The sequence below is a fragment of the Ustilaginoidea virens genome, chromosome 4 (genome assembly GCF_000687475.1).
Source record: "Ustilaginoidea virens chromosome 4, complete sequence".
Taxonomy (NCBI): Eukaryota; Fungi; Ascomycota; class Sordariomycetes; order Hypocreales; family Clavicipitaceae; genus Ustilaginoidea; species Ustilaginoidea virens.
This window is the reverse complement of record NC_057319.1, coordinates 4,983,306-5,008,296: the sequence shown is the minus strand read 5'-3', so window position 1 is coordinate 5,008,296 and position 24,991 is coordinate 4,983,306. Positions and strand designations below refer to the sequence as shown.

The window sequence follows — 24,991 nt, the reverse complement described above, 5'->3', positions numbered from 1 at the left end:
AAAAAAAGAAGAAAAACCGCGAATCAAAAAAACCGTCACGGCGTCGGCCTCCCAGTCAGACATCATTCATATTCATTCCCCCCCCCCCCCCCCCCCCCCCCATGACGGCCCTACCACTCTAGTGGCTCCCCCTTCTCCTCTCCTCGGTTCGTCTTGGGCACCGGCACCGCCTTGGCCGCCAGCCTCCCCCCCTGGCCCGGCCTCTTCAGGTACCCCGAGCCGTCCAGCCACGGCGTCTTCTGCGTCATCTTCCTCTCAAACTCGGTAATCTTGTCCTCCATCTGCATCGTCAGGCCAATGTCGTCCAGCCCGTTGACCAGGCAGTGCTTGCGGAACTCCTCCACCTCGAAGCCGCAGATGGCCGTCCCGTCCGAGCTCCTGATCTGCTGGTTGGGCAGGTCGACCTCCATCTCGCGGCCCGCGCGCGCCTCGGCGGCCACGGCGTCCAGGTCCGCCTTGCTGTCCACCCGGATGGGCAGCATGCCGTTCTTGAACGTGTTGTTGAAGAAGATGTCGGCAAACGAGGGCGCAATCACGCACTTGATGCCAAAGTCGAGCAGCGCCCACGGGGCGTGCTCGCGCGACGAGCCGCAGCCAAAGTTGGGCCCCGTGCACACCAGGATCTTGGCCTGGCGGTACGGCTCCCGGTTGAGCACAAAGTCCGGGTTGTCGGACCCGTCGGCCTTGTAGCGCAGCGCGTGGAACAGGGCCGTCCCCAGGCCCGTGCGCTTGATGGTCTTGAGGAACTGCTTGGGGATGATGGCGTCGGTGTCGACGTTGGCCATGTCCAGCGGCGCGGCGACGCCCCTGAGCTTGAGAAACTTGGGCAGCCCGGCCGACGGGGAACCGCCGCCGCCGCCGCCGCCGCCGACCAGCGTGTTGGTGTGCGGTTCCGAGTCCTCGGGCTGGTCGCCAATCGCCTCGCGCTTGTGGGCATCGTCGGCGACTCCCTCGTCGACGTGTGCTTCCTGCGGCGGCGGCGGCGTCGTCGTCGTCGACGGCGTGATGCTTGCCTCGACGTGCGGGCTGGCCGAGTAGTTGGACAGCTTGCGCACGTCGGCAAGCTTGCCCACAACGGCTGCGGCGGCAGCCATGACGGGGGACATGAGGTGCGTCCGGCCGCCGGCGCCCTGGCGACCCTCAAAGTTGCGGTTCGAGGTGCTGGCGCATCGCTCCTGGGGAGCCAGGATGTCCGGGTTCATGCCCAGGCACATGCTGCAGCCGGCCTCGCGCCACTCGAACCCGGCGTCGACAAAGACCTGGTCGATGCCCTCCGCCTCGGCCTGCGCCTTGACCAGGCCGGATCCCGGCACGACCAAGGCCCGCTTGATGTTGGCGGCAATCTTCCGGCCCCTGACGACGTGAGCGGCCGCGCGGAGGTCCTCGATGCGCGAGTTGGTGCAGGATCCTATAAACACCTTGTCGACGGCAATCTCCTCCATGGGCGTGCCGGCGGTGAGGCCCATGTACTCGAGCATCCTGCGTCCGGCCGCCTTCTTGGGCTCCGTGGCAAAGGTCTCGGGGTCCGGGACCGCCCCGGTGATGGGGACGACGTCTTCGGGAGAGGTGCCCCAGGTGACGGTGGGGACGATGTCCTTGGCGTCGATGAAGACGTCGACGTCGTACTTGGCATCCGGGTCGGACTGCAGGGATCTCCAGTAGGCAACGGCCTTGTTCCACTCGTCGGAGCCGTGCTTGGGGGCCAGGGGGCGTCCCTTGAGGTATTCAAAGGTGGTCTCGTCGGGAGCAACCATGCCGGCGCGCGCTCCGCCCTCGATGGACATGTTGCAGATGGACATGCGGGCTTCCATGCTGAGGCTGCGGATGACGGACCCGCAGAACTCAATCACGGCGCCGGTGCCGCCCGCGGTGCCAATCTTGCCAATGGCGTGGAGCACGACATCCTTGGAGCTCACGCCGGGGGCCAGCTGGCCATCGACCTGGATCCGCATGTTCTTGCTGCGCTTGGTGATCAGGCACTGCGTGGCCAGGACGTGCTCGACCTCGCTGGTGCCGATGCCAAAGGCCAGCGCGCCAAACGCCCCGTGGGTGGACGTGTGGCTGTCGCCGCAGACCACGGTGGTCCCGGGCAAGGTGAAGCCCTGCTCGGGCCCGATGACGTGCACGATGCCCTGGCGCTTGTCGCCGAGGCCAAAGTAGGTGAGGCCAAACTCCTTGACGTTTTCCTCAAGCGTCACGCACTGTGTTCTCGAGTCGTCTTCCTTGATGAACGTGGCAATGTCCTTCATGCCTTTTCTCGACGTGGTGGGCACATTCTGGGGAACGGGAGTCAGAGATGGAAAAAGAAGAAATTAAGGGGAAATCAGGGGGATGGTGAAAAAAACAAAGCAACCTGGGCTGGGCCGCTTGTTGCAAGGACTTACGTGATCGGTCGTGGCAAGAGTACAATCCGGACGGCGAACCCTTCTCCCTGCCTTTTTCAAGCCCTCAAAAGCTTGCTGCAACGACGGTTAGTCGGACCTAGACTGAAGCAGGACAATTCCCGTCTGGCTGCGCAAGCAAAGGCACCGAGTCCACATACGGGTGATGTCACTTCGTGAAGCAACTGCCGGTCTTGTAGGAAAGAAGAAGAAGAAGAAGAAGAAGAAACGTCAGCATCCCGATTGGCGTTTCGTCCGGCGAGCAATTTCCCCGCAACCTACTGATGTACAGCAAAATCGTCCCATCGAGCTTCTCGTCAACGACATGATCCGACAGGACCTTGTCATACAAGGTCTGCGGATTGCTCCCCGTGCCAGGCATGATGTAGCAGCACCGAGACGAGACGAGACGGGGCACGAAACAAGGCGAAACAGGACGAAGCGGTGGAAGGGAAGAAGGAGGATCTCGCCGCAGGCACACGCCTTTTCGAAGCAAGCTTAGCTTTATCCTTGGGACCGAGGCTAGGCTCGCCTGTGGTGGTGGAGAGGTGAGAAATGACGGGCAGCTTGTCCCGGCCTTCAATTGCACAGTCGTCGACTGCAGGTGGATGGCATCCCGAGGGTTGGCGAGGAGGCAAAAACCCGGCGCACCTCGTTGGTTTTTTATCGAAATGCCGCCAGCCAAGAGGCACCGCCAAGGTACCTGTGGAAAAGACCGGCGTGGCGTCGCTCCGATCATCGGAGACGGGAGATGGGTGGTGTCCGATACGGCTTGGCCGCTGGTCCGCCAAAGGAGTACGTACCTACCTACGGAGTACGGACGTACCTTCGCAGTAATAAAGGAAGGCTGGCTGCACAGCAGCCTGGCCCAGCTGCAACTCGGTAGGTCCGCATCGCGACATGCCCTCCCGCCAGCGTGGTGATTTCTTTTTCTACGCGTACCAGACGCATTTTGCAATGCCCCAATGGCCCTAACGAGCACCGTCGGCTTGGTCAAGGCGCACATGCAAAAAGAATAAAAAAAAAAAAAAAAAAAAAAAAAAGGGCAAGCGGGCCAAGATGCCGTCTGGTACCAAGAATCGCCCCACTTGGACTGGACTACATACCCACAGCTTCCGACCATCCGATTGCGGTGGGCCGGATTGCCAAAAAACTCTCCCTGATTGGCTCCTATTATTCCGTCCTTGTAACTTGCGCCGTGCCCGGTTTCTGAGGTTTTGCCCGTAACCACCGCTTGAGCTAGACGGCCGAGCGACAGTTAAAAAGATGGCCCGACTCTCTCTCTTTCTCTCTGGAAATCGCCGCATGCAGTCAATCTGGCCCTCGTCTCCGGCCACAAAACCCCAAGACCGCCCTTGGATCCCCCCGTTGGTAGGCTGCTGCTGAATAATGATTGCAAAACTACCAGATACTTTCTGACTACCTGCTTCAAACCCCGTGCCCCGTAGAATGCAAACTGGCTGGCCATCCAATTTTCCTTCCAGGTTGCCAAGCCTAGCGATGATCGTCAACATGTCGCTGTCGGTCGGCCGTTTCCTTGTTATCCAGTCGAGGCTCCCCGCTTGCCGTGCTTGTCGGCCAATCAAAAACTGTCTCGCGTCTCAACCCCCGGATTCTCCTTGTGCTGCCTTTCAACCCACCTTTCATCACCACCCTTCTCACATAAGCTTACAGTTAGGTCTGCCTTTGCCAGAGAAAAGATGGGCATAAAAAAAAAAAAAAAGAGAGAGAGAGGGAGGGAGAAAAGAGGGGGGAAAGGCAAAGTTACCGAACCCGCCGTAATTATACAGCGCAGCAACGCCTTCGCCAAGTCGTCGATGCTTCGATGCTCGGCGTATTGCATAACCGCTCTTGACCTCCAAGGACTCCCGTTTTCGAACCATTCCAACGGGCATTGATTGTACTTGTCGTTACCGTTGGTGGCCCGACGCTAATCAACATGCCCTCATCGTCTGCCTATACCCACCGTGGGCGTCTGGTCGCTGGAGCGCCGCCTCAAAAGCACCACAAAACGTCCGACAGCCACTCCTTCAGCAATTCAGCATTCTCTCCGCATATCGTTGCCAGTCTCATAGCCCAAACAATGCTAGCCACGGCAAGGACTCCTGCTGGAACGGCTAGCACAAGAACGTAGCAGTCTTCCAACGTGGCTTCTTTCCTGCTGTTCCTGGCCCAGTAGTCCGAACGGGCATCAAATACGGGCCCAACTTTTTCCCAGTACACCAGTAGAAAGGCGACAATGTGACACCACGCAATCTCGAGGAGCCGCCGAGTCCTGCTTCCAAGTGCACCGCCAGGAGTCGTTTGCAGTATCTGGCACCCTACGACTGCACTGCTCTCAGTAAAAGTACTTGGATAGCCAACGCCAACCACGCCTCTGTGTTCCTGACTTGAATCGCAAACCCGTGCTTGATCTGATTCTGTGGCCTTCTCCGCAGCAATTTCCCCGACGTCTTTTCTCGCGTCTTGAGCTGCACCTTTGCCGACTCCGCCGTGGTTTCCTCGTGTGCTTTGTCCGACTTCGTCGATCGCTGCGGGTTTCGCCTCGGCAGTCTTGTCGATTGCTCTCCTGTCCTTCTTTTGACCTGGAAATATGCCTTCGAAGGATTCCCCTCTCACCGTCGGACCTCTTGCTTCCTGCTTGGCCAAGGCCTTGGCAACGATCCCTTCCACTTCGGCGGCGGGTCTTTTTTCTCCCTGATTCGTCGGCAAGGGTCTGCGCTTCGATATAGTATCGGCTTCGATATCCCGCCCTGCCCATCCTGGACTCGGCGAGGGATTCTGTAATGTTTTCATTACAGAGCTGGCCGAGTTGCGCGCGCACATGTTTTTCTGGTGCGGCCTGTAAGCCAATGTGTGGCTCGCTGGGAGATCTTGCCGCTCGCCCTCGTCCCTCTCGATACCGGTTCGAGGCTCGGCGGCTAGATGAGATCGGTCGCAGCCAGTAGTGGTGATGGTGTGTGTGGAGGCATACTCGGGTTTTAGCTGGTAGCGCCCAGCCAAGCCTCTTTCTGCAGCGGCTCTCCCCTGTATCTGGCCTGCGTCTTTGAGTCGGACGTGTAGGTTTGCCCCGAGCCTGCTTTTCACGCCCGAGGCCGTTCCCAGAAATGATGTGTTCTCTGGGACCGCTCTTTCCGTGAGCGAGTCCGACGTGGCTGCTGGCTTGTTTGAGGGCGTTTGCCGAGTCCGTGGGCACGGCAGATTCGCTATTCCCTCGTTTGGCGTCACCATTTGTTCTTGGCGTGTTTTGGCATTGTTCACGCGAATATCCCTTGAACATCTTCTGCCCGACATCCAGTGCCCCCAGTTGTGCGTCAGTCTCTTGCGAGAGGTTGGTGTTTGTACGTGCCCCTCTGTTTGTTGACTGTGGCTCAGCGCAAGGCTTTTGAAGGCCTGGTTCGGGTCCATCGCCGGTAGTTTTGGCCTTTTCAACGGGTTGCCCTTCCTGCACATGGTCGAGTCGACCCTTGGTATTTCCGATTCTTGGTTCATGAGGCTGGTGGTGTGCGCTGCAACTACGGCTTTGTCCCGGTTGCTTTCCAACTTTGACAGCGGTGCCAGGCATCCCCTAGGGTCTTGTACTCCTAGCCTGTCTATCCCTAAAAAAGAATTAGTTGCTTTGTTCTGAAAAGCACCGTCGGATTCCTCGGCTCGTTGTTCTGGCGTTGGAAGATGGTCTTGACTAGATTTGCGAAATTTCTTGCCAGACAACTGCTCAGCCAGGCAAGGCCCGTTATCGACCGCTCCAGAGATATTAATAAATGATCCCGGTTTGCCGGGCTCTGCTGGCTTGGGATCATCGGAACTGTCAAAGCTTATACCGTTCACGAACAGCTCCCAAGCTGATGGCGCCGACTCTGCAAATTCCGCAAGACTTTGTCTGTGAGGCGTTCGGACTACCGTGATTGTAGAATCCGGGCTGTTTGAATGTCCTTTTCCTCGGTTCGTTGAATCGATAGCTTGGCCCTGTTCTACTTCGGAACCAAAATCGATAAGACTTGGCCCTGAGGCTCCATGGACCGAACCATTGTCATCATCTATTGGCCTTCATCAGGGATATTGTCGTAGAGAGCTTGCCATTGCGACAACTTACAAGTCTCGGGTGCCGTTCCTGTTGCCGACTGGGCAATGGGACTCAAATTGGGCTCCTGCGCTGATGACCATTGCCGCGCGTGTCGTTTCCACGTTACCGTCTTACTCATGTTTTGGACATGCTCCTTTTTCCTCTCTAACCGACGAAATCTCTCTTTTTCTCTTTTGCGGACAATCCTGTCTGCCTCCCTCTTGCTATTCTCCTTTACACTTTTGTACGCATGTCTTGCAGTTTGCAGAGTATTTTGCAGAATGTGTAGTTTTTGTCGGGTTTCTTGACTCAGGCTGCTTCCGTCGCTGCCTGATGGAGTGATGACATCCAGCTTGCCAGTTTGTGGATTGAACCCCTGAACTCCAAGATAGTCTCCGCTTTCTTTCAGATTCTTTCGCAGTCTTCGTGTTTCTTGTTTCGCTCGAATAAGCTCCAACTCTGCTGTAGAAACCGTTGGCGATTCAGAACTGCTTGGTTCGTCGGCAAAATTGACTCGACTCTGGTCTCCGTCGAGCGCTGTCGGCATTGCCCCGTGGTTTCGGTTCTCTGCGGTATGATATTTGGCATCCTCTCCTGACACCCAACTCCACTTCCTATCCGCATCTTGTCCACATTCCTGGCCCAGCAGATGAGAGTTGATGCTCTCATTGTCTGGTATGTCTTTTGCCATGTTCCACCCGACGATGGAGTCTGATCCGACCGTCGCACCTCTCCTGTTCTGGGGCTTGCCTGGTTGCTGATGGTGTGATGAATACTTTTCTGGATGTCTTTGTTCATGTTGAGCCCAATACCCCTGCCGACGAATGGTGCCCCTACGTTCTGGTCGATTGGCAGGGAGTATTTGCTTCACCCAAGAGCTGATGGAAGAAGACCTGCGATTAGAAGAAGTGTTTGGTTCTCTGCGTGGAATCGGTCTCTTGCAAGGGCCTTTGGAGGGCTCAGCTGGTGTAGAGAGGGGGACGGAGACTTTGGGTGGCAAAAAGGGCGACATGACCCCCTGGGTTCTAGATGAGGATAATTCCTGGGGTGGATAAGAGAACTGTCAGCAGACGGCAAGAGAATGGACGTCTGGCGACGGTCCGTTTGAAAACCTGCCAGCTGTGAAAGCAAGGTTGCGTTGACACGGATGGGATAGAATAAACAGTGAATGAAGGAGTGACGGCCCATTGACCTAGCTGACAGTAGACACTGCATGATGTGATGATTAATTTTTTTTTCCCCCAAGCGGCCAATTTTTTTTCTTTCGTCGGAAAAAAGCAAGCGCGTCTGTCCTTGAAAGACTAGGAAAGAAAGAACCATTGACAGCTCTTCCTGCACGACGTCTTGGCAGTATCACCAGGTGGACCGCCGTGAGATGCAATCGAGAAATATTTGAGCATTACACAACGAAAAAAAATACGAAGCAAGAGTCTCGGAGATGAAGAAAAAGTCAATTAAAACGCACTTTGTGCAGACATGCATAGCTTTAATACCTGCCGTAATCCGAGTATGCCAACGCCTGAAACACAAACACCGTCAAGATGAATAACCCTGTGTATGAACCCTTTGGTTATGAATGCAGTCCGAATCAGCCTAGCCACCGCTTTGGGAAGCGCTCCCCGGCAGAATGCTTGCCCATGTTGGCAAAAGGATGCGGGGAGCTATTGATGCTCGTGTTCGTAAGCCTCCTCTGATCAGGCTGTTTCGTCGGGCTGCTTGGTGGCTCATAGCCTCGCTGTTCAAACGCTGCCATTTCTCTGGAGTTTCTAGGCGAGGGATGGTCGTGGTGACGGATGTCATCCGTGATTACGGACTTCTTCAAAGGCGATGCATTGTACGAGTAGAAAGCCGGGTTTCCTCCGAATTTAGTGTTGATGCTGGTCGAGGTCCCCATGCTGACCGTCGACGGGGGAGCGGTTGGAGTCTGTGTTCGGGCTACGGGTGTCTCCGCCGCAGTCGGGGTACAGGCAGCCGGCAAGCTGTGACGGAGACCAGATGATCGATTGCTCTGGATCCCGGGGGTAAATATTTCGGATCTTCTGCTGCCCGCAGCAGGGGTGAATATCTCGGACCTTCTGCTGCTCGTACCAGGGGTAAACATTTGCGGCTTCATGACGTTTCCGGCGCTTATGTGAGGGCTACTGAACGGACGGATGGGTGTAGGTTCCTCCGATTCCACATGAGGGTTTCCATGGCTAATAAAGGAGCGTCTGATGAGTGTCGTAGGCGTGCCGACCTGCACGAGGTCCTTTGCATAGACGGGCTGATCCTCGGACAATTGTGTGCCAGCATCCCTAACGATTGGATGAATGCGTGGTTGTACAAACTTTGTGTCGTACTCGTGAAATACTTCCTTCTGGAGGATTTGGCTGTCTTGGGCCTTTTGCGAATATCTCGAGGACAGCAGAAACATCTGGGCCGACAAGACAATTTGCATGACCAACGTATTCAACACCGTGACGCTGGGACGCGGATCCAACGGGGCCAGCGGCAGGAAGATGAAATAAATCAACACGTGTCCAGGGCTGAACAAGCACAGTAGCCGAATGCACACAGGGAGAGGATCCCAGATGGACAACTCCCAAACGTCTCGGCTCTTTTCAGGATGGGCTCGTGACTCGGCTGTGTCTGCCGACATCAAATCCGAAATGAGGCGCAGAGACGTGGAGGCTGTGGGGGAGGATTGGACTCGCACCCGTCTGACGGAGGGTGTACTTGGCTTTTCGTCGATGTCGGCCTCGAATAGTCTGTATTTCCTCGTCCGAGAGACAGTGTAGACGGCGTTGGAAATCGAAATTGCCACCAGGGCCCAGCACAGGGGGTACATCTATCGATTTCGATCATTAGCCGCACGTGCGCGAGAATCGTCGGCGTCTTGTCCAAACTCACAAGCATTGACAGCCAGCTTGCCGAGCCGTCGTCGCCAAAAATGTCGTCACTCGCCCTCTTGGAGCCCGAGTTTGCTCGTACGATGAGAAAGAGCAAGTTGAGCCCCAAGCCAGCTTGTGTTCCAACCAGGCTCGTGTCCCATTCCCGCGTTTCTATCTCTTCGGAAAGCCACAAGAGGTAATCCATGGGATTCAACATGGACGTGACGCGCTCCCAGAGAGGGCGGCGTCGCACGAGTCGAGGCATGTCGGCGGCGAGAGCTGTGATCTGAAGGGGACAGAAAATCCCAAAGGTCAACCCCAATTTCTGCAAGACGGGATTCCGGCGACTCCAAAGACCTCCCGACCCGTGTTTCACCAAACACGTGCAGACGCCGACGTTTTGCACCGGCAAGCCCCAGCCTTATAAAAGGGTATGTGACTGAAGGGTGATGGAGTTAAAGAATCAAACATAGATGACCATTGTTTAGCTGTAGGCCTAACCTGCGTGTATGTACCTCTGGGGCCGCACTACGTCGTGGCGTGAAGTGGAGCACAAGCCCTCTGCAGTCTAAGCTGTGAACCAAGCTGTAACTGCGCGTCCACCGCCTGCCTCACCTAGCGACGAGTCAATGCTATCACAAAGTGGAGAATCACTGCCAGTGCCAGTGCCAGTGCCAAGTGTCGTGCTAAGACTTGGCTCGAGGCTCGCCTCCGACCCCGTAGCACGGCACTGCAGCATCAAGAATCGCCATCTGAGCGTCAACATGGCCAGTCAAGCAGATTTCAAGAACCGTGAGTTCCTCGCGGTCATCGGCGACGAAGTAATGCCCATCCTCCTGGCTGGTGTCTAGCTTCCACGGAAGTTACCCTATGGGCTAACGATGTATAGGATTCAGTGACGGGCTTGCTGCTCGCAGGCATCGGCGTAAGCACATAACCAGGTCGAGCCATCTGCCGAAAACGAGTGATTATAACCTGGCTTCTTAGCATGTTACGGCGGGCGCAGAAGCGCAAAAGAATTTCTTGGTGGTGGACGGCAAGACAGAGACGGCAGCTATCGAATCCGCCTTTGACAGGTTCACCCAAGACCGCAAGGACATCGGCATCGTCTTGATCAACCAACACGTTAGTTGAGATGGGAGGAGCAAAGAGGCGTTGGAGCTGGCGCTTTGATTCACAGTTCTCGCTAACTGACGCACTAGATTGCGGATAAAATTCGACACAGAATCGACACCTACACGGCTGCCTTTCCCACCGTTCTTGAGATTCCCAGTAAAGATCATCCATATGATCCGGAGAAAGACAGTGTGTTGAGAAGGGTGCGCCGTCTTTTTGGCGAGTAGAATGAGGGGTCACAGATTCTGGAGGAATCACGCGCCCAACAGTGGCAAAAACGTCACAGAAGCATGGAATATTTCGCTATAGACAACGTATGTCGAGATCTGATACAGTCGCATGGTATTGATTGCAGGGGCACAACCCTCCGTATTCCAGGAGGATTCACGAGGCTATTGGGACTTTTAGGGGCGCAACGAGATAACATCAATGCGAAATTCCGACATGTTGATTGTATCAAATACGTTATGACGTGCCTCGGGAGAAGAAGAAAAAAAGACAATCAGAATAGAGTAATGCTTGAATGAAATGTCATCAAAACTCGCCCGATGACCAAATGTGTGTCGATGAAGCAAACACCAGGACGTGAAAATCTTGGGAGTATCACGTCTATCGCATGCTTGTCGTACGCAATATCTCAGACCCAAATCAACTACAGCACGAGTTATGCAAGGGATTACATATTACAGCTCTCCATCCAGACCCATGCCAGGGAGGCCGAATTTGACCGTCGCGGTCAGGCAGGTTATTTCGTCGTCGTTGGCAGCGAAAACGTGGGCCACAACATTGTAAGTACCCTGGGGATGATATTGTTAGCTGGATGCGCTCGTTGGCAAAGACTTGGCTGAGCGACAAGGGGCCATCCCGTACTGGAGGTATTTCCTTGGGCAGTTCGACGGTCTTGGCGATGACTCTTTCACCCGGTTGGACAGGGCACTCGAGGTCAACCTCGCCCATTTGCTCGCATAGGTCAAGCGTTCTCGAAAGCAACCTGATCAGGCCATACTTGACTGTGACTTTGATGTAGGCGCCTTCCTCGATGGTCTTCTTGACCGTCCCGCTGGCTTTGATGACCAAGGACTTGCCACTATCAAAGAGTCCCAGTCAATCATCACGACGAGCCGTATTTGCTCTGAGAATGTATGATTACACATACGCTGCAGGGGGGTTTGGGACAAGATCAACGGAATTGATCTCAACATATTCTTTCGTCTCCTGGCCGGTGCAGTACTCCAGGGGAGATTCGCCGGGAACCTTGGAGTCACCGGTTGCGGAGATTGCGTCGGGAGAGCCACCGCCAAATAGACTCAGAGCAGAAGAGGATGCCAGAAAGGCGGAGAGAAGAGCAGCAGCGACTTTCATTGCAAATTCTCCTGCGCCCGAGGACTACTGGGAGAGGGTCAACTGGGATGATGAAGCGGAATCCGACGGCAGCGAAAGTCGGACATGAATGGCAGGCGAACGCTGGCCGTGCTCTTGGAGGGGGGAGAGAAAGAGGCTGTTCTGGGATAACTCCAGTGCGTCATGGGACCTTGAGCGAGCCTTCTCCACTCTGGACAGGTGATTGGCTGACACGTTGACGCTTTTGCAACGACTGAAGGCTGTCTGAAGTCTCGACGAGGCAGGAATTTGCGCTACTCCGTACAGACTACGGAGTACAGATGCTATCAAATGCATTCGGAGTACGGAGTAGTTGCGGCTGCTTGTTGCCAAGAAGCATCTGCTTCAACTTGATTGTATTCCCAAACGACCGGGTATACTGGCCTGTTCTGCTCACATCCCTCTGGAACCGTGCACGAACACAAGCAATCGCATGCCGTTAGAGGTTGATAAAAATTAAATTGTAGTGCAAGTGAGTGTTAAAAGGATGCTTGTCGATAAGTCGCAGCAGTCTCATTAGCTGCAGAGTATCAAGTCGTACTCATTGCTGCGTCAGTTTACATCATCATCTAGCCGAATCGGTAGCGGGTACGGAGCACAAAGGTACAGATGCTCAAACGGATAACAAGACAGACTCCGTACGTCCGTACCCGGCAGTACTTTCTGCGGATTACCGGCAGGCTGATTGGTTAACCAGAGTACGGGCTATGGAGTACTGTGGGGCAAACGATACAACGATTTACAGATTACACAGTCCCTAATGTAAATGAAGCGATGGAAGTGCGAAAGCAGCTACGGTTCCAATTAGAGGACAACAACAACAAAGCAACACGCGGCGTTTCAGCCTGTCAGCCCGTCAGCCCTTCAGGTCTGCCTGCAATTATTGATCAACGTCCCAGGCTTGCCGCGCCCACAGGGCAAATGAAAACGCAAATGTCCGTTGGGAAGTACTAGTAGGGATGTTGCTCGCTTGTGAAAAAAATAAGTGGATGCCAATTTCCGCCTGTCAGGCAACAACTCTCTGGGCAAGTGCACGGACCACTCTAGACTAGTATATAAATCCCTCGAGCTTCGGCTCTTTTCAACTTTTTTCTTCCCTTTCTTCTTCATACTTACCTTGTTCCAGTATCCCGAGATCAAGAACACGGGGTACTAGCAGAGGAGGCCTGCATTGCACACCGCGGAGTCGTCCTGTGCTCAATTGTCCTTCGGGGCCATTGGGGGCGTAATTTTTGATTTCTCTCTTATTTTCCATTGTGGACATGGTCTCGGACCATGGCATGAAGGAGAATTTGTACTGCCGTGTCAGGCCGGAACCGAAACGAGAGGACGCAAGGTCCGAAACAGGTGACATTGAGCACGCCGTCTACGTACGTCGAGGTGAATGGCACAAGGGGCGACGGACGACAAGGCCACTTGGTCTTGAATGTTGCATGAGCAGCCTCAGCTGCAACACAACATGCTGCGTCACAAGCCATGACACGGTCGGATCTAGTCCATAAGCTATGTACTGTGGCAAACTGCTTAGGCAGCTGGAATGAGTAAATTCGGTCACTGCCGTATTCTAGTTAATTTGTAGTCGCGGACCCTGTAGGCTGAAACATGTCAAGTGCGTTGTCAAGGCCGTGTTGAACCTTTGTAGACGCATTGCGCTTCCTCAAGCTCGGTCAGTCCGGACCTCCTGTTTTACCTGCGGATTACTCTGGACGACAACTATAGTAGGATTCCATGTTTTATCTAGCCTCGACTGGCCAACTACAGCTCGTCGATCGCGAATTGGTATGTTTTCTCGTCTCATGGTTGCCGTCGCGCTTGCGTTACTTCTCGCTGGGCATTCGATTGTTAAGCGGGCTCTCTCATTAGGGATTTTCGCGTAGCGACGGACGCTGCTCTGCAGGTGCTGGAAAACACGCAACTTTGCTTTGCTATTGATGTCTTGGGAAATGGGATAGGATGGGGTGCCGACTCGATAAGGCGTCCGGAAGTGATGGTGCAAAAAGGAAAAGAGTCTGCTGAGTTTGAACAGAGTCGTGAGGTACCTCTGTAGGTGCGTGCAATACTACCTCTTATTTAAGAGGGAGGGCTGACGCACGCTCGGTTGGAGAAAACTCTTTCTTCATCCATCCACGCAACCACGAAGCACGAAGCACGAGCGTCCGGGCCCCTGGTCAAGACTCACAGAACCTATGACTTGTTATTGTTGGCGCGCACTTTCTGGGCCCAATTTTTTTTTTTTTTTTTTCATCTTTCCACCTCTGGGGATGCATGGGGATGCATGCGCCACTCCACCTGCAAGTCTACATGCAGGGCTGGTCAATTGTGAAAGGGTCGCTGGGGTCACTGGGTCACGCACTGTAGTGCACTGTGTCGTCGGTGCCATTTCGTGGTTGCCGCGCCGCCCCAGCGCCTTCCCTCCTTCGTTGTCCCGAGGGCAGGTCCACCAGAAACCTCGAGTGCGCGCTTCTTGATTGGATGGACTAGCTACTAAGCAGTCCAACTGCATCCGGATGATGCTACCTCAGGCAGCAGTACCTCCGTACAACGAGGACTAGAGGATTACACCAATCACATCGATCGATGCAATGAGATCCGCCGCCCTAGGTACCTCTTACCTGGAGGTACCAGTTGTTAAGGTCGGCGCCTATCACGGTGCGATCAAAAATGTCTTTGAGAACGGGGTTGCCTCAGGTAAGGTTCAGGGCTTCTCTCCGTCTCTGGCGGCTTCAATTGTGCCGTCAATTTGCCTGCGCACCAAAACCACCTGCCCAGAGGGGTTTCAGGTCGGCACAGCATGGCATATCGATGACAAGGAGGATGCAAAGCGAGGTACGGAGTACGGAGCATATGGATCGTCTCCATCATCCGTCAGACCCGTCAGACCCGTCAGACCCGTCAGACCTTGCTGTCCATTTGCTCTCTGTCAGCGCCAGACGGGTGCTTGAACGCGCGCTCATTGGCCAACAGTTCAGGTTCGAGTGCGGGACAGAGATCCACCAGCGTGAATGCTGGTCATCGGGTTGGCTGGCTTGCTCTGCGATGCGATGCGCCCATAAGCTGCCGGGGAAGATTAGGGAAAGATTACGTCGAGTTGTCCAGCATGGGATCACGGGCCCCTTGCTCTGTCGGTTGGCCGCGGTGTACGGAGCACGCTGCGTCGCATTCCTCAGAGCAGGGGAAGACGACATCCATTAGCCGGCTGTCTTGGAGGTCTTGGAGTAGTTGCTGGTCTGATGCTGTCTGGTTGGGACGCGGTGGCTTTATTGATTTATTCAAGCGTCTGGTGCGCTGCAAGGACGTACCAGACTCCGTGCATGTCAATACAGTACTGTAGTAACCGACGTACAGTCACGGGGCCGGCCGGTACCTAGAAGGTAGGTACTCGGCGCTCCGACTCCATGTCGAGTTGATGGGCCAGGAGTTTTCTGTCCCAAGTCCGCAGGTACCTAGGGGTGGGCGGGCCGTGGCAGGTACGGAGGGAGCACCTGCTTTGCTTTGCTTCGAGGACGGAGCAAGACTAGACCAGCCTGGCGCAAAGGGCCTGGCGCAGAAGGGCCTGGAGCAATTGAAGGCTGCAGACGGATGTGAGGTGACCCATACACCCCCTTCATCCCCTCCAATCCTCCCAATGGCTGCGCCGGCTCAAATGCGTTTTGGGTCTGTGGTCTGTCTGTGGTCTGTCTGTGGTCTTGTCCTATCGCTCTTTCCCCATCCTGCCGCCCATTCGCTCTCTTCCAAACCCCCCCCCCCCCCCAAATCCCCATCCCCATCCCTTGTGCAGCCCATGATTTGTCTCTCCCTCCCCCTTCGCTCGCCCACCACTCACTTTCATTGACCCTTCATTTCTCGACTGTTCGCCTTGTCAAACGCGGCTTGCGGCTTTTGCACCAGACGCAGCTCTTTGTCAACTTCCGCTTTTTCTTTTGTCTATCCGTGGGAGCGCAACTCCCCCCCCCGATTCCACACACTGAATTCGGCGCTCCCGATTGCGAATCTGGCTTAACGAGTTTCCTCAACCGTCGACAGCAAAAAAGAAGAAAAAAAATCCTTTCACGACGTTGCAACGCTCACGACTGCGGTCCAACTCATGAAATTGCACATCTCCCTGCTTTCGATTGTCCGCAGTAGTAGTTAGAACCACCGTTTTCTCGCTCCGGCCTCGTCGTCGTTGCGCTTTTCCTGTGGTTTACCTGCCTGCGCCCGAGCCTGGGGACCACGTCCTGCTGCCCTCGCGACTTGCCACACTCACCCGGAGTTGGCCACGGCGACCCCGTCGCAAGAGTGCAGTGTATTCATTTCCAAGCGTGAGCCTGGATAAAGCACCTGGTTGCGGCGTCATCCCTCTGCAACACCCCCGGCGCGCGTCCTTCTCTCGAGGCGGCGTCATGCCCCCAAGGTCGCGACGATAATTTTCGCTTCCCACTCAGGCCCCCCTCCCGCCAAGTACCTCGTGAGGCCCTCCGGATTATGACTGACAGGCCCGCGCCGCCGTCAACACGGGCATTACTTCCGAGTCAGACCGCTGGTGTCACCGCGCAAGGGACCAGCACGGTCAAGGATGAGCCCTTGGTTGAAGTTCCCGTTGTAGAGCAGGCAGAGGAAGAGCCCTACACCATCAAGTGTATATGCAACTTTTCTGACGATGACGGAAACACAATCTACTGTGAGACGTGCGACACGTGGCAGCATATTGACTGCTTTTATCCCGACAACCGAGAGGAGGCGATCCGTGAAGACTTTTCCCACTCTTGCGCCGAGTGCAAACCTCGACCGCTAGACCGGCAAAAGGCCATCGAACGAACGCTTCGGCTCCGGAACACCAAGGCTATTTTGGCCATTCAGCCAGAACTTCTGGATAAGAAGCCGAAACGACCACCTTCCAAGAGCACAAGGAAGAAGCCTAAGCCCAACGATTTGCAAATACATGGTCACGTCGAAAACGGCAGATCTGGCAGTCCTACCCTACCCTCGTCCAAGAAGCCGAAATCCTCTCACCGCCCCTCATACTCGGTCGGTTCTCAGCCGTCCAAACCAAGCCCTTCTTACGGCAACAGCTCCCGCCCAGCTCCCCTCCACCCTCCTAGTCCCGCCACCACCCCTCCTGATCTGCCCGACGATTTCCAGATTCATCACTACTCTGCTGGATTTTGCTCACTCTATAGTGAACAAGACGTGCCAGATACGCACAACAACGCATTCGCAAGCTTGGCCATCCCGACGGCTCTGTCTCGATGGCTTCGAGAGCCAGACACGATGAAACAAGAGGTTGGCAGGACAAGAGCCGAAGTATTCCAAGAAGAGTCGCCCTCGCCCGATGGAGACGGGAAGAGACCCAAGCTCGAAGTCAAGGATACTACACGGTCGCCTGAACCGGGCACCACGCTTCGGTGGCGTTTCGTCAGGTCGACGACTCCAGTCGAGAAGGACGTTCCCCTCATCGAACTGAACGGGGAGATTGGTTTCCAAAAAGACTACTGTGCGGACCCGGAGAATCTCTGGGCTGACCTCTCGTCTCCCTTGCCATTCGTCTTCTTTCACCCTGTTCTGCCACTATACATCGACACCAGAAAAGAAGGTTCCTTGGCGAGGTTTGTCCGGAGAAGCTGCAAGCCAAACGCTCAGCTGGACACGTATCTGTCTGGCGGCTCGGAATATCACTTCTGGCTCGTGAGCGACAGATTTATCCCCCCCAACGAGCAAATAACCCTGCCGTGGGACTTTCGACTAGAGAAGAGCGTCCGCGACAGGTGGCTGCATCTCTTGGGTCTGAGCGATGAAGACTGCTCGACAATGCAAGAAGAACTGGAACTGGATCCGGCCGAATACACTGCCATTTCCAACTGGATAGATCGAATACTCTCAGAGTACGGTGGGTGTGCTTGCGATCTTGATAACAACTGCGCGTTTGCTCGATTCCATCGTCAGTATCTGTTTGGTAAGAATCAAGGTGGCGGAGGCAGGAAGAAGTCACGCAAGGCCCGCAACCACACCATCTCTCCGACAAGCACAGGTCATGCAACCAACAGCAGAGCTGCTAGCGAAGGCCATGCTGATGACGGCCCAGACGATGCCAAGCCCGACGCAGACTCCCGAAGCAAGCCGCCAAGCCGCGACCGCACCCCGCTTCAAGGGGCCTTTGACCAACTGGGCATATTGACAGAACCAACGGACCGGGACAAGCGAAAGGTGGCCATGGTGGAGGATTCATTTCGCCGAATGGAACAGCAGCCTCCTCCGAGAAAGAAGAAGCGTGTATCCGACGGTGCCACAGCCCCTGCCTCCAAGTCGAAGTCGAAGAATGGCACGCATGGAGCAGCAACCAGCCAATACGTCGACGCTGGTACGTCTCGCAGCAAGTCGGGCTCGCCGTCGAGCACGCGGTCACCGAGCATCGGCTTCTCCAGAGTCAACGGTAAGCAATCGTCAGCGCCTGTATCAAGACAGGCCTCTGCGGGGCCACGGCCGCTGTACTGCGACGCTGCCGTTCAGACCGACCCAGTTGATGATGGTCAGTGGTTCAGTGAATCATGCACGCCGCCTCCGGTCAAGAAACGAGTGATATCGCTGTCGAAACGACTGATGAACAGCCGACATCGATGCCGCGTGGACGAGGACAAGAGGATATGCCTTGCCAATCAGCAATCCCACCTATCCGCCATGGAGCTAGATTCTCCCACCAGCGAGCAAAAGAAACCTTCGGCTGCCAGCACGACTTGCGAGGCTTTGTCGCCGGCTTCTCAATCTACCGATGCGAGCACGTTGCAGGCAACCCCCCAACTTTCACCACTCCATGACACAAATCCTTCCGCAAAAACAAAGATCAAGACGCCAGATCTCCGAGTCCAACTACCCCCAGTGCCTGCGTTTGACAACACGGGGCTGAACGGCTCTGCAACAGCAATACCTCCTTCAGCATCGAGCGCGAGCGCTCTGTCCCCGCTGTTGAACCCATTTAGCGCTGTTGCATTGAATGGTCATGCGGTCAACCCAAGCCCAGTCAAGAAGAAGCTGAGTCTTAGCGACTACAAGAGCCGCCTCAACAAAGCGGCTGGTAAAGTGACTGGTGGCTCGGGCGTCTCGAAGCCAGGCGTAGCTAGCCCGGAGGATGTCAAGACGGACATGACCATGGATCCACAGCCTCTTGACAAGCCGGACAATCTGATCCCTACAACGACTGGCCTCCCATCGTTGAACGGGGCCTGATTTGCATCGACTGAAGGTGGTTTGCCGGATGTATAGCATTTCAAATGGCGAACCAGTCACAGCTTGCAATGGGGCAAGAGAGAGCCAGACGATCGAGGCAGTAGCCATGAACGGAGATGGCCGTAGTCATTGACTTGGTCTTGCCCGTAATCGCCTCCGCGATTGGTCACTGACACTAGACAAAAAGACGGGGCCTTGATGGAATTTTTTTACTTGGCGTTAGGAGGTTAGGAAGGGACAAGTTTGGCGTTGACACAGGACAAAAGAGGGGGGTTACTCGTCCCACCAGCGTGTGGCTTTTGATTTTTGATGCTCGTTTTTGTTTTCTTCACTTGTTTCGTTTTTTATAAAGGAGAAAGGAGAAACTTTGTGTGGTTTGTTAAAGCAAAACGACTAGGGAGGGCGCTGCGACTGATGATGCACTTGCTTAGGGTTCTTTTCTGTGTATTCGCAAGGCGTCTGAAGGAGGGAAAGGAGAGGAGAAGGGGAAAGGGGGCAAGGCAAAGGCTCGCCCGGTTTTCGTTTCACGGCAAGAGAAGGGGGCGTTTTTATCGAGGGTACATTCGCAAACGAAATCTCGACTGTTGTCAAACTACTTTGTTTCCGCTGTGGACTTGATCTCGCCATGCAGGTGCTTTTGATTTCTGTATTTATAAGGGGCTTCGCGGGCTTCGCGGGCTGCGCGGGCTTGACGGGCTCCGTCGTCGACGAGGGCGGGCCATCGGCGCGGGACTGCGGCATGGTCTAGGTATCGGAATGACAAGCTGGACGAAAGCATGACTAGTGTGGTCCGTGGTGAACGCAGACGATGACGTGGGTGATGACGGAGCGAGGCAGACATGCCTGGTTGGAGGGGGGTGGAGGCACGGGTCAAAGGCCGAGTTGGGGAGCTGGGGAACGTGGGAGTTAGTTGGGTGGGTTGGAGTTGTCATTTGATGGCGAAGGGGTTGTAGCTACGAAGGAGCGAAGGCGTCTGGAAGGGCCTGGATGTTGCAGACGGTGTGTCAGCTGCGAGTCATGTGATACAATGCCGAGTCTGGAATCGTCTCTTTTATATTCTATCCGTCAAGGCTCGGCAACAGAAAGGCAAGGAAATGCTGCTTGGACTGCTGGACCTGGCGCGTTCCCATAGCCGCCGTCTGCGTGCAAAGCCGGCCAACCCAAGTCCACCCAAGCCAACCCGAGTTAGTGCGACATTGTCCCCCAGTTGTCCTCCTTAAAGACCAGCAGGGCGAGCCTGTGGCGCACAAACAGGCCAAACAGGCCGACAAACAGCTGGACAAGGGTGATTTCCCAAGCCAGCCTGCCCTCCCTCAGGGGTCCCCGCCACACCAGCCACAGGTTCAGAAGGGTAAGGTTGCTCGTCTCGGCAAGGTTGCCGGCCTCGTCGGTGGCGACCTTGAGCAGGCGCAGCCTCGCCAGGAGGTGGAGGAGGTGGGCGACCAGCGGGTTCGGCTGGCGGTCGGGCGTCCAGGGCGTGACGGAGGGCTCGAGCAGACCCGTCCGGGCGTTGAAGCTGGGCAGCCTGTGGCGGGGGCAGGGGACGAGGCCAAAGAGCTGGGGCCACGAGTAGACAAAGTTGAAGATCTGGGGCACGAGCAGCAGGCCGAGGGTCTTGGAGAAGTGGCCGAGGATGCCGACGACGGCAAAGACCATGCCGGAGAAGTAGCAGTAGGTGTCGCCGACAAAGACCTTGGCGGGGTACCAGTTGTGGCGGAGGAGGGCGAGCGAGACGGCGACCCAGGGCAGCAGCAGGTAGAGCGAGAAGAGGTGCGAGTCGGTGGCCGGGTGCGGGTAGGGCGTCAGGAGGTACAGGCAGTCGTTGAGGGCGACGAGGGCGGCGACGACGACGCACTGCGACACCTCGATGCCGTTGACGCCGGCCAGCATGTTGATGCTCTGGGGGCAAAACATGGCGACGCAGGCCATGTAGACGTAGTACAGGGGCCCGAGGTCAAGCAGCTCGCCCAGGTAGGGCTGCAGCTGGACGGGCATGACGACGGACGTGACGCCAAAGTCGACAAAGTAGACGACCAGCAGGGGGATGCTGGCCAGGCCGGGGATCCACCACTTGTGCCTCCAGCGGATGTCGAACAGGTCGTCGCCGATGCCGAGCAGCGCGATCGTCTGCAGGGAGATGACGGCGCCGAGGTACGAGGCCAGCTTGCTGTGGGGGAAGCGGTGGAGGAAGCGGCCCCGGTCGTGGGCGTGGGCGTGGCGGGCCCCGGCCTCCTCCTCGACGACGTCGCGGTTGCCCCCGCCGGACGTGGCGGCCACAATGTCCTTGTAGAAGGGGAACGGGATGAAGACGATGACGGCCATGAGGTACACGGCCGCGCAGACGGCGCCCATGCACTCGGGGATCTCGGGGCGGGACGTCTTGCCGAGGTCGCGGCCGCGGAGGCCGACGCGCATAAAGGTCGGCCCGAGCCAGCGGATCATGGCGTAGCAGAGGGCAAAGGCCAGCGCCGAGAGGGCCAGGCAGGCGACGAGGGGCTCGCCGTCGCCGCGGAAGGTGCTGGCGAGGACGGCGAGCGCCGCGCCCGACAGGGTGAGGAGGGCGAGGCTCTCGGAGCGGGAGAGGCTGGTTGGCGGCGGCGGCGGCGGCGGCGACCTCGACGTCGTCGGGGAGGGGGGAGACGCGGCCATGGCCTCCTATCTGGGGCAGGGCTGTGGCTGGGTACGGGGGCGCTGCTTTTTCACGACGGGAATGGCATCGTAGGGCGGTGGGGGCGAGGCAAGCTTTGATGGAACGGAGGATAAAGGGGGGGAGGAAACAAGGTGAGGTGGCCAGCTGTTGAAGGTTCGAGTGAAGACTTGGCGTGGCTGCCAGGCAGCTGCCAGGATTTTTGCCGCAGCTCGGGATGCAGGGTCTCGGCTCTCGACTTTGTGGCGACCGAGTGGCTACGGCGGCAGGCGCCAGGGGTGGGGCAGCCGCCTGGGCCAGCCGCCTGGGCCGCGTGCGCGTGGCTGCCGTTGGTCCCTGACAGGCCCTGGCATTGCACTAAATTATGTACTGTACCTACATGGCACGTTGACCGCACGTCTACCGAGCACACCTGAGCAGGGTCCAGGCCATGTCGGCCATCCGTCGACAGGCCATCCGTCGATACGGGCCAGTTGCAGAAACGTCTTCATCACGTCAGCCAAAGACCACAGGGTCCATCACATGATCATCATCATCATCATCATCATCATCATCAGAGTATATCCACTTCTCGTCACCCGCAAGCGTCTGCGACCCAAGCGTCTACCACCAAGCACCCTGTCCTGCTACACCAACGTCCATCTCGCAATCAACGACCACGACATGCCAACCCTCCCCCTCTTGGACAGAAACTCCTTTGCCGTGACCCCGCGAGCATCGCCATTGTCCAGCGTCTCTAGCTTGAGAATCTCCACCGTCTGACCGGGCGCCCCCAGCTCTCGCGCCCCGACGTCCACCCAGCTCCAGTAGCCGTTTGTCTCCGTCGGGATAATCTCGTCCTTTTGCCCGCCAACGCCGTGCATGCTGAGCAAGTACAGCGCGGGCTTGCCCAGGCCGGCCCTTTCACATGTCCAGTGCGGGCAATGCCTGGAAAACTGGAACCGCACCACCTCGCCGCTGCCGACCGAGATCTCTTTGGCTTTCGGTTCCACCGACCCGGGCGCGATGCCTTCCTTGTCTCCGGTTCCAAACCACTCGTGTGGCTCTCCGTCGATACCCCCGGTGCAGTACTCTTCCCAGGAGAGAACGCGCCCGTCGCCTCGGTGCTGCAGCCGGTAGTCTTGCGGAAAGTGTCGCAAGCCAAACGTCTCATTTGGCACCGTGAACTCGTGCGGGCTAAACTCCTTCTTGTACGCCTTGGCCGCCGAACAGATGTGTCCAGCCCCCCAGCAGGCATCGATGAGCTTCCAGCCTCCGCCGTCAACGCGGACCGCATTCCAGGCGTGCCCCTCGGGCTTGGCTGGAGGAGGCCGTTCGCCCTTCCTCAGAGGCGTGTGCCCGAAACCCTTTCCGTGGCCCCCGACAACGACGCACTCCAAGCCCGCGCGACTGGCAATGGCCTTGTACGTGTCTGCGTACCCTTGGCACACGGCCCGGCCACTGAATATCGTATCTTCTACCGATGCATGCCTGACGCTGTTGTTGAAGAAGGATTCCGTGTCGTACGAGATGTTGTGATGGAACCAGGTAAATATAGCCCTGGCCTTGTCGTCATAGGACGGGAAAGGATCGCAGAGACCACGCGCCAGGTGGCCCACAGGATCATCCCGAGGCAGTGATTCTCTGGGAAACTGCCCCCCCACGGCATCTGGGCCACTCCAGTCCCGGCAAACCCAGCAACTGTTGGTATCGTCATTGCTTCTTTTCGCGCCGTCTTGCAGCGTCCTTCCCGTCCGGGATGAAGCAGCTTCAATGTCCACGGCAGAGGGCCGAGAAGTCAAAGGTATAGGTGGGGGCGCATCTTCCGAGTCATGTGTCGGCGTTCTGGAAGGAGTCCTTGGTCGCCCAACATGGACCGCTGGCGGCTCCTTAGTCAATCGACCACTTTCAAAGCCTCTGATGGTACCAAGTGGCAGCTTTCGCGGTGCTGTATGCGCAGTCCCTGTTTGCGGCGATACTTGTGCAGATGCCGATGCAGGTATCGGTGACGGTAGTGACGGTGCTGACGGTGCTGACGGTGCTGGCGGTGGCTTTGGAGACTTGGCTGGTCTTGAAGGCAGCCTCGGGGGCAGACTGGGACGAGCAGCTGGCGCCGGCGGTGACAAGGTTCCATTGCTCACCCTGCGACCGGCTTTGAATTTCGCGGCTTGCCTGGCTCTGATTTCCCTTCCCCGAACTTCCCTTGCCGCAGCCTCTTGCGCGTCGAGCTCTCGTTTTGTCGGCGGCAAGGCGGGCAGGCTGTCGGGATCGCAGGTTGCAGGTGCCATCAACTTCCTGGGCAGACTGCCGCCTGCGCAGCTGGTACTCGACGACGTGGTCCGGGTCAGGGAAGCCGTCGACACGGTCGAGTTTTGGGAGACTTCCGACGATGCAGAGTTGCGTCTGGCAGAAAGATATGTTGTTGGTGGCTGGGCCGATGTCCGTCGAGGTAGCGCTGGCGGAGTCAGCGTGGCTGCCGAGTTCGTTCTTGCCGGCAGAGGGGGTGGGCCGGGTCTCTCCGGCGTCGACGTGTCACTGCCATCGATGGATATTTGAGCATCTCGTCGTGGTAACGGCGGAGGTTTGGCTTCTCGTGCGGGTCGTGCTGGTGGTGCTGGTGGAGGAGGTTTCTTTCGCGGAGTGTCAGCACCGTTGGTCAGGCTGGAGACTTGGGAGCCAAAGTTTTTTTGTTTGTTGAGGGCAGCTATTCTCTCAGCGAGGCTGGTGAATCGAGGCTCGTCTGCATCGGCCATTGTCCCCAAGTATGCAAGTGTGCTGGATATGGAGGCCACAAGGGAAAACAGTCTGGGGCACCGACATGGGCCCCGTCGCGGCCAAAAGCCGCACTGCTTTGTTGCCAAGTGAGGGAGACGGGAATTTATATTCTAGGCAATGCTGGGACGTCGACTGCGCTTTTTCTTTCTTTTTTTCTTTCTTTATTTTTTCTTCGAAAGAAGGCTGACTTTATATACGAGGAAAAAAAAAAAAAAAAAAAAAAAGGGAGAAATGGAGAAATGGAGGAACTCGAAGCTGGAAACGAGAATGTATTGTGCGACGACCAGGCACGAGATGGGGCGCATGAGCGGCCGAAAGCTTGAAGAGGTCAAGGTGCAGGGGGCAAATGTGGGCCGGCCACTAAGCTGCAAGCGGGCAAGTGTGAAACACGCACCGTGCTGCACGGCGCAGTTGGAGGCTTAGAGCACATCATACATCATACGGGGCTATGATGGATTGCGTCTTGCGTCGTGAATCGTCAGCATTATCGCAAAAACGGCTAGATGCATGGGCGTCTTGGCTCATGATTCACCAGACAACCTGATGTATCAATCGAGAAGGGCCTATGCGACTTCGCAAG

General features: G+C 56.5%; 8 protein-coding genes across 8 annotated transcripts; 2 read left to right on the top strand and 6 right to left on the bottom strand.

Moving 5' to 3' along the window:
* Positions 1 to 110: 110 nt before the first annotated feature.
* On the bottom strand, positions 111 to 2,763 carry UV8b_05833 (uncharacterized protein; the record flags this gene model as incomplete). The annotated part of the gene is made up of 4 exons (XM_043143330.1): positions 111 to 2,276; positions 2,385 to 2,459; positions 2,543 to 2,574; positions 2,664 to 2,763. The coding sequence occupies 4 exons, from the start codon at positions 2,761 to 2,763 to the stop codon at positions 111 to 113; spliced, it is 2,373 nt and encodes a 790-aa protein (XP_042999263.1).
* A 1,613-nt stretch (positions 2,764 to 4,376) lies between these two features.
* On the bottom strand, positions 4,377 to 7,135 carry UV8b_05832 (uncharacterized protein; the record flags this gene model as incomplete). The annotated part of the gene is made up of 2 exons (XM_043143329.1): positions 4,377 to 5,980; positions 6,475 to 7,135. 2 exons carry the CDS (start codon positions 7,133 to 7,135, stop codon positions 4,377 to 4,379), a joined length of 2,265 nt encoding a protein of 754 aa, XP_042999262.1.
* Positions 7,136 to 8,032: 897 nt separating this feature from the next.
* On the bottom strand, positions 8,033 to 9,579 carry UV8b_05831 (uncharacterized protein; the record flags this gene model as incomplete). The annotated part of the gene is made up of 2 exons (XM_043143328.1): positions 8,033 to 9,271; positions 9,334 to 9,579. The coding sequence occupies 2 exons, from the start codon at positions 9,577 to 9,579 to the stop codon at positions 8,033 to 8,035; spliced, it is 1,485 nt and encodes a 494-aa protein (XP_042999261.1).
* Positions 9,580 to 10,078: 499 nt separating this feature from the next.
* Positions 10,079 to 10,657, top strand: UV8b_05830 (uncharacterized protein; the record flags this gene model as incomplete). Its single annotated transcript, XM_043143327.1, has 4 exons — positions 10,079 to 10,135; positions 10,204 to 10,239; positions 10,302 to 10,439; positions 10,517 to 10,657. The coding sequence occupies 4 exons, from the start codon at positions 10,079 to 10,081 to the stop codon at positions 10,655 to 10,657; spliced, it is 372 nt and encodes a 123-aa protein (XP_042999260.1).
* A 456-nt stretch (positions 10,658 to 11,113) lies between these two features.
* UV8b_05829 (uncharacterized protein) lies at positions 11,114 to 11,792 on the bottom strand (the record flags this gene model as incomplete). Its single annotated transcript, XM_043143326.1, has 3 exons — positions 11,114 to 11,227; positions 11,301 to 11,517; positions 11,587 to 11,792. 3 exons carry the CDS (start codon positions 11,790 to 11,792, stop codon positions 11,114 to 11,116), a joined length of 537 nt encoding a protein of 178 aa, XP_042999259.1.
* Positions 11,793 to 16,274: 4,482 nt separating this feature from the next.
* UV8b_05828 (uncharacterized protein) lies at positions 16,275 to 19,010 on the top strand (the record flags this gene model as incomplete). Its single annotated transcript, XM_043143325.1, has 1 exon — positions 16,275 to 19,010. One exon carries the CDS (start codon positions 16,275 to 16,277, stop codon positions 19,008 to 19,010), a length of 2,736 nt encoding a protein of 911 aa, XP_042999258.1.
* A 1,185-nt stretch (positions 19,011 to 20,195) lies between these two features.
* On the bottom strand, positions 20,196 to 21,659 carry UV8b_05827 (uncharacterized protein; the record flags this gene model as incomplete). The annotated part of the gene is made up of 1 exon (XM_043143324.1): positions 20,196 to 21,659. The coding sequence occupies one exon, from the start codon at positions 21,657 to 21,659 to the stop codon at positions 20,196 to 20,198; it is 1,464 nt and encodes a 487-aa protein (XP_042999257.1).
* Positions 21,660 to 22,283: 624 nt separating this feature from the next.
* On the bottom strand, positions 22,284 to 24,389 carry UV8b_05826 (uncharacterized protein; the record flags this gene model as incomplete). Its single annotated transcript, XM_043143323.1, has 1 exon — positions 22,284 to 24,389. The coding sequence occupies one exon, from the start codon at positions 24,387 to 24,389 to the stop codon at positions 22,284 to 22,286; it is 2,106 nt and encodes a 701-aa protein (XP_042999256.1).
* Between the last annotated feature and the right edge of the window lie 602 nt (positions 24,390 to 24,991).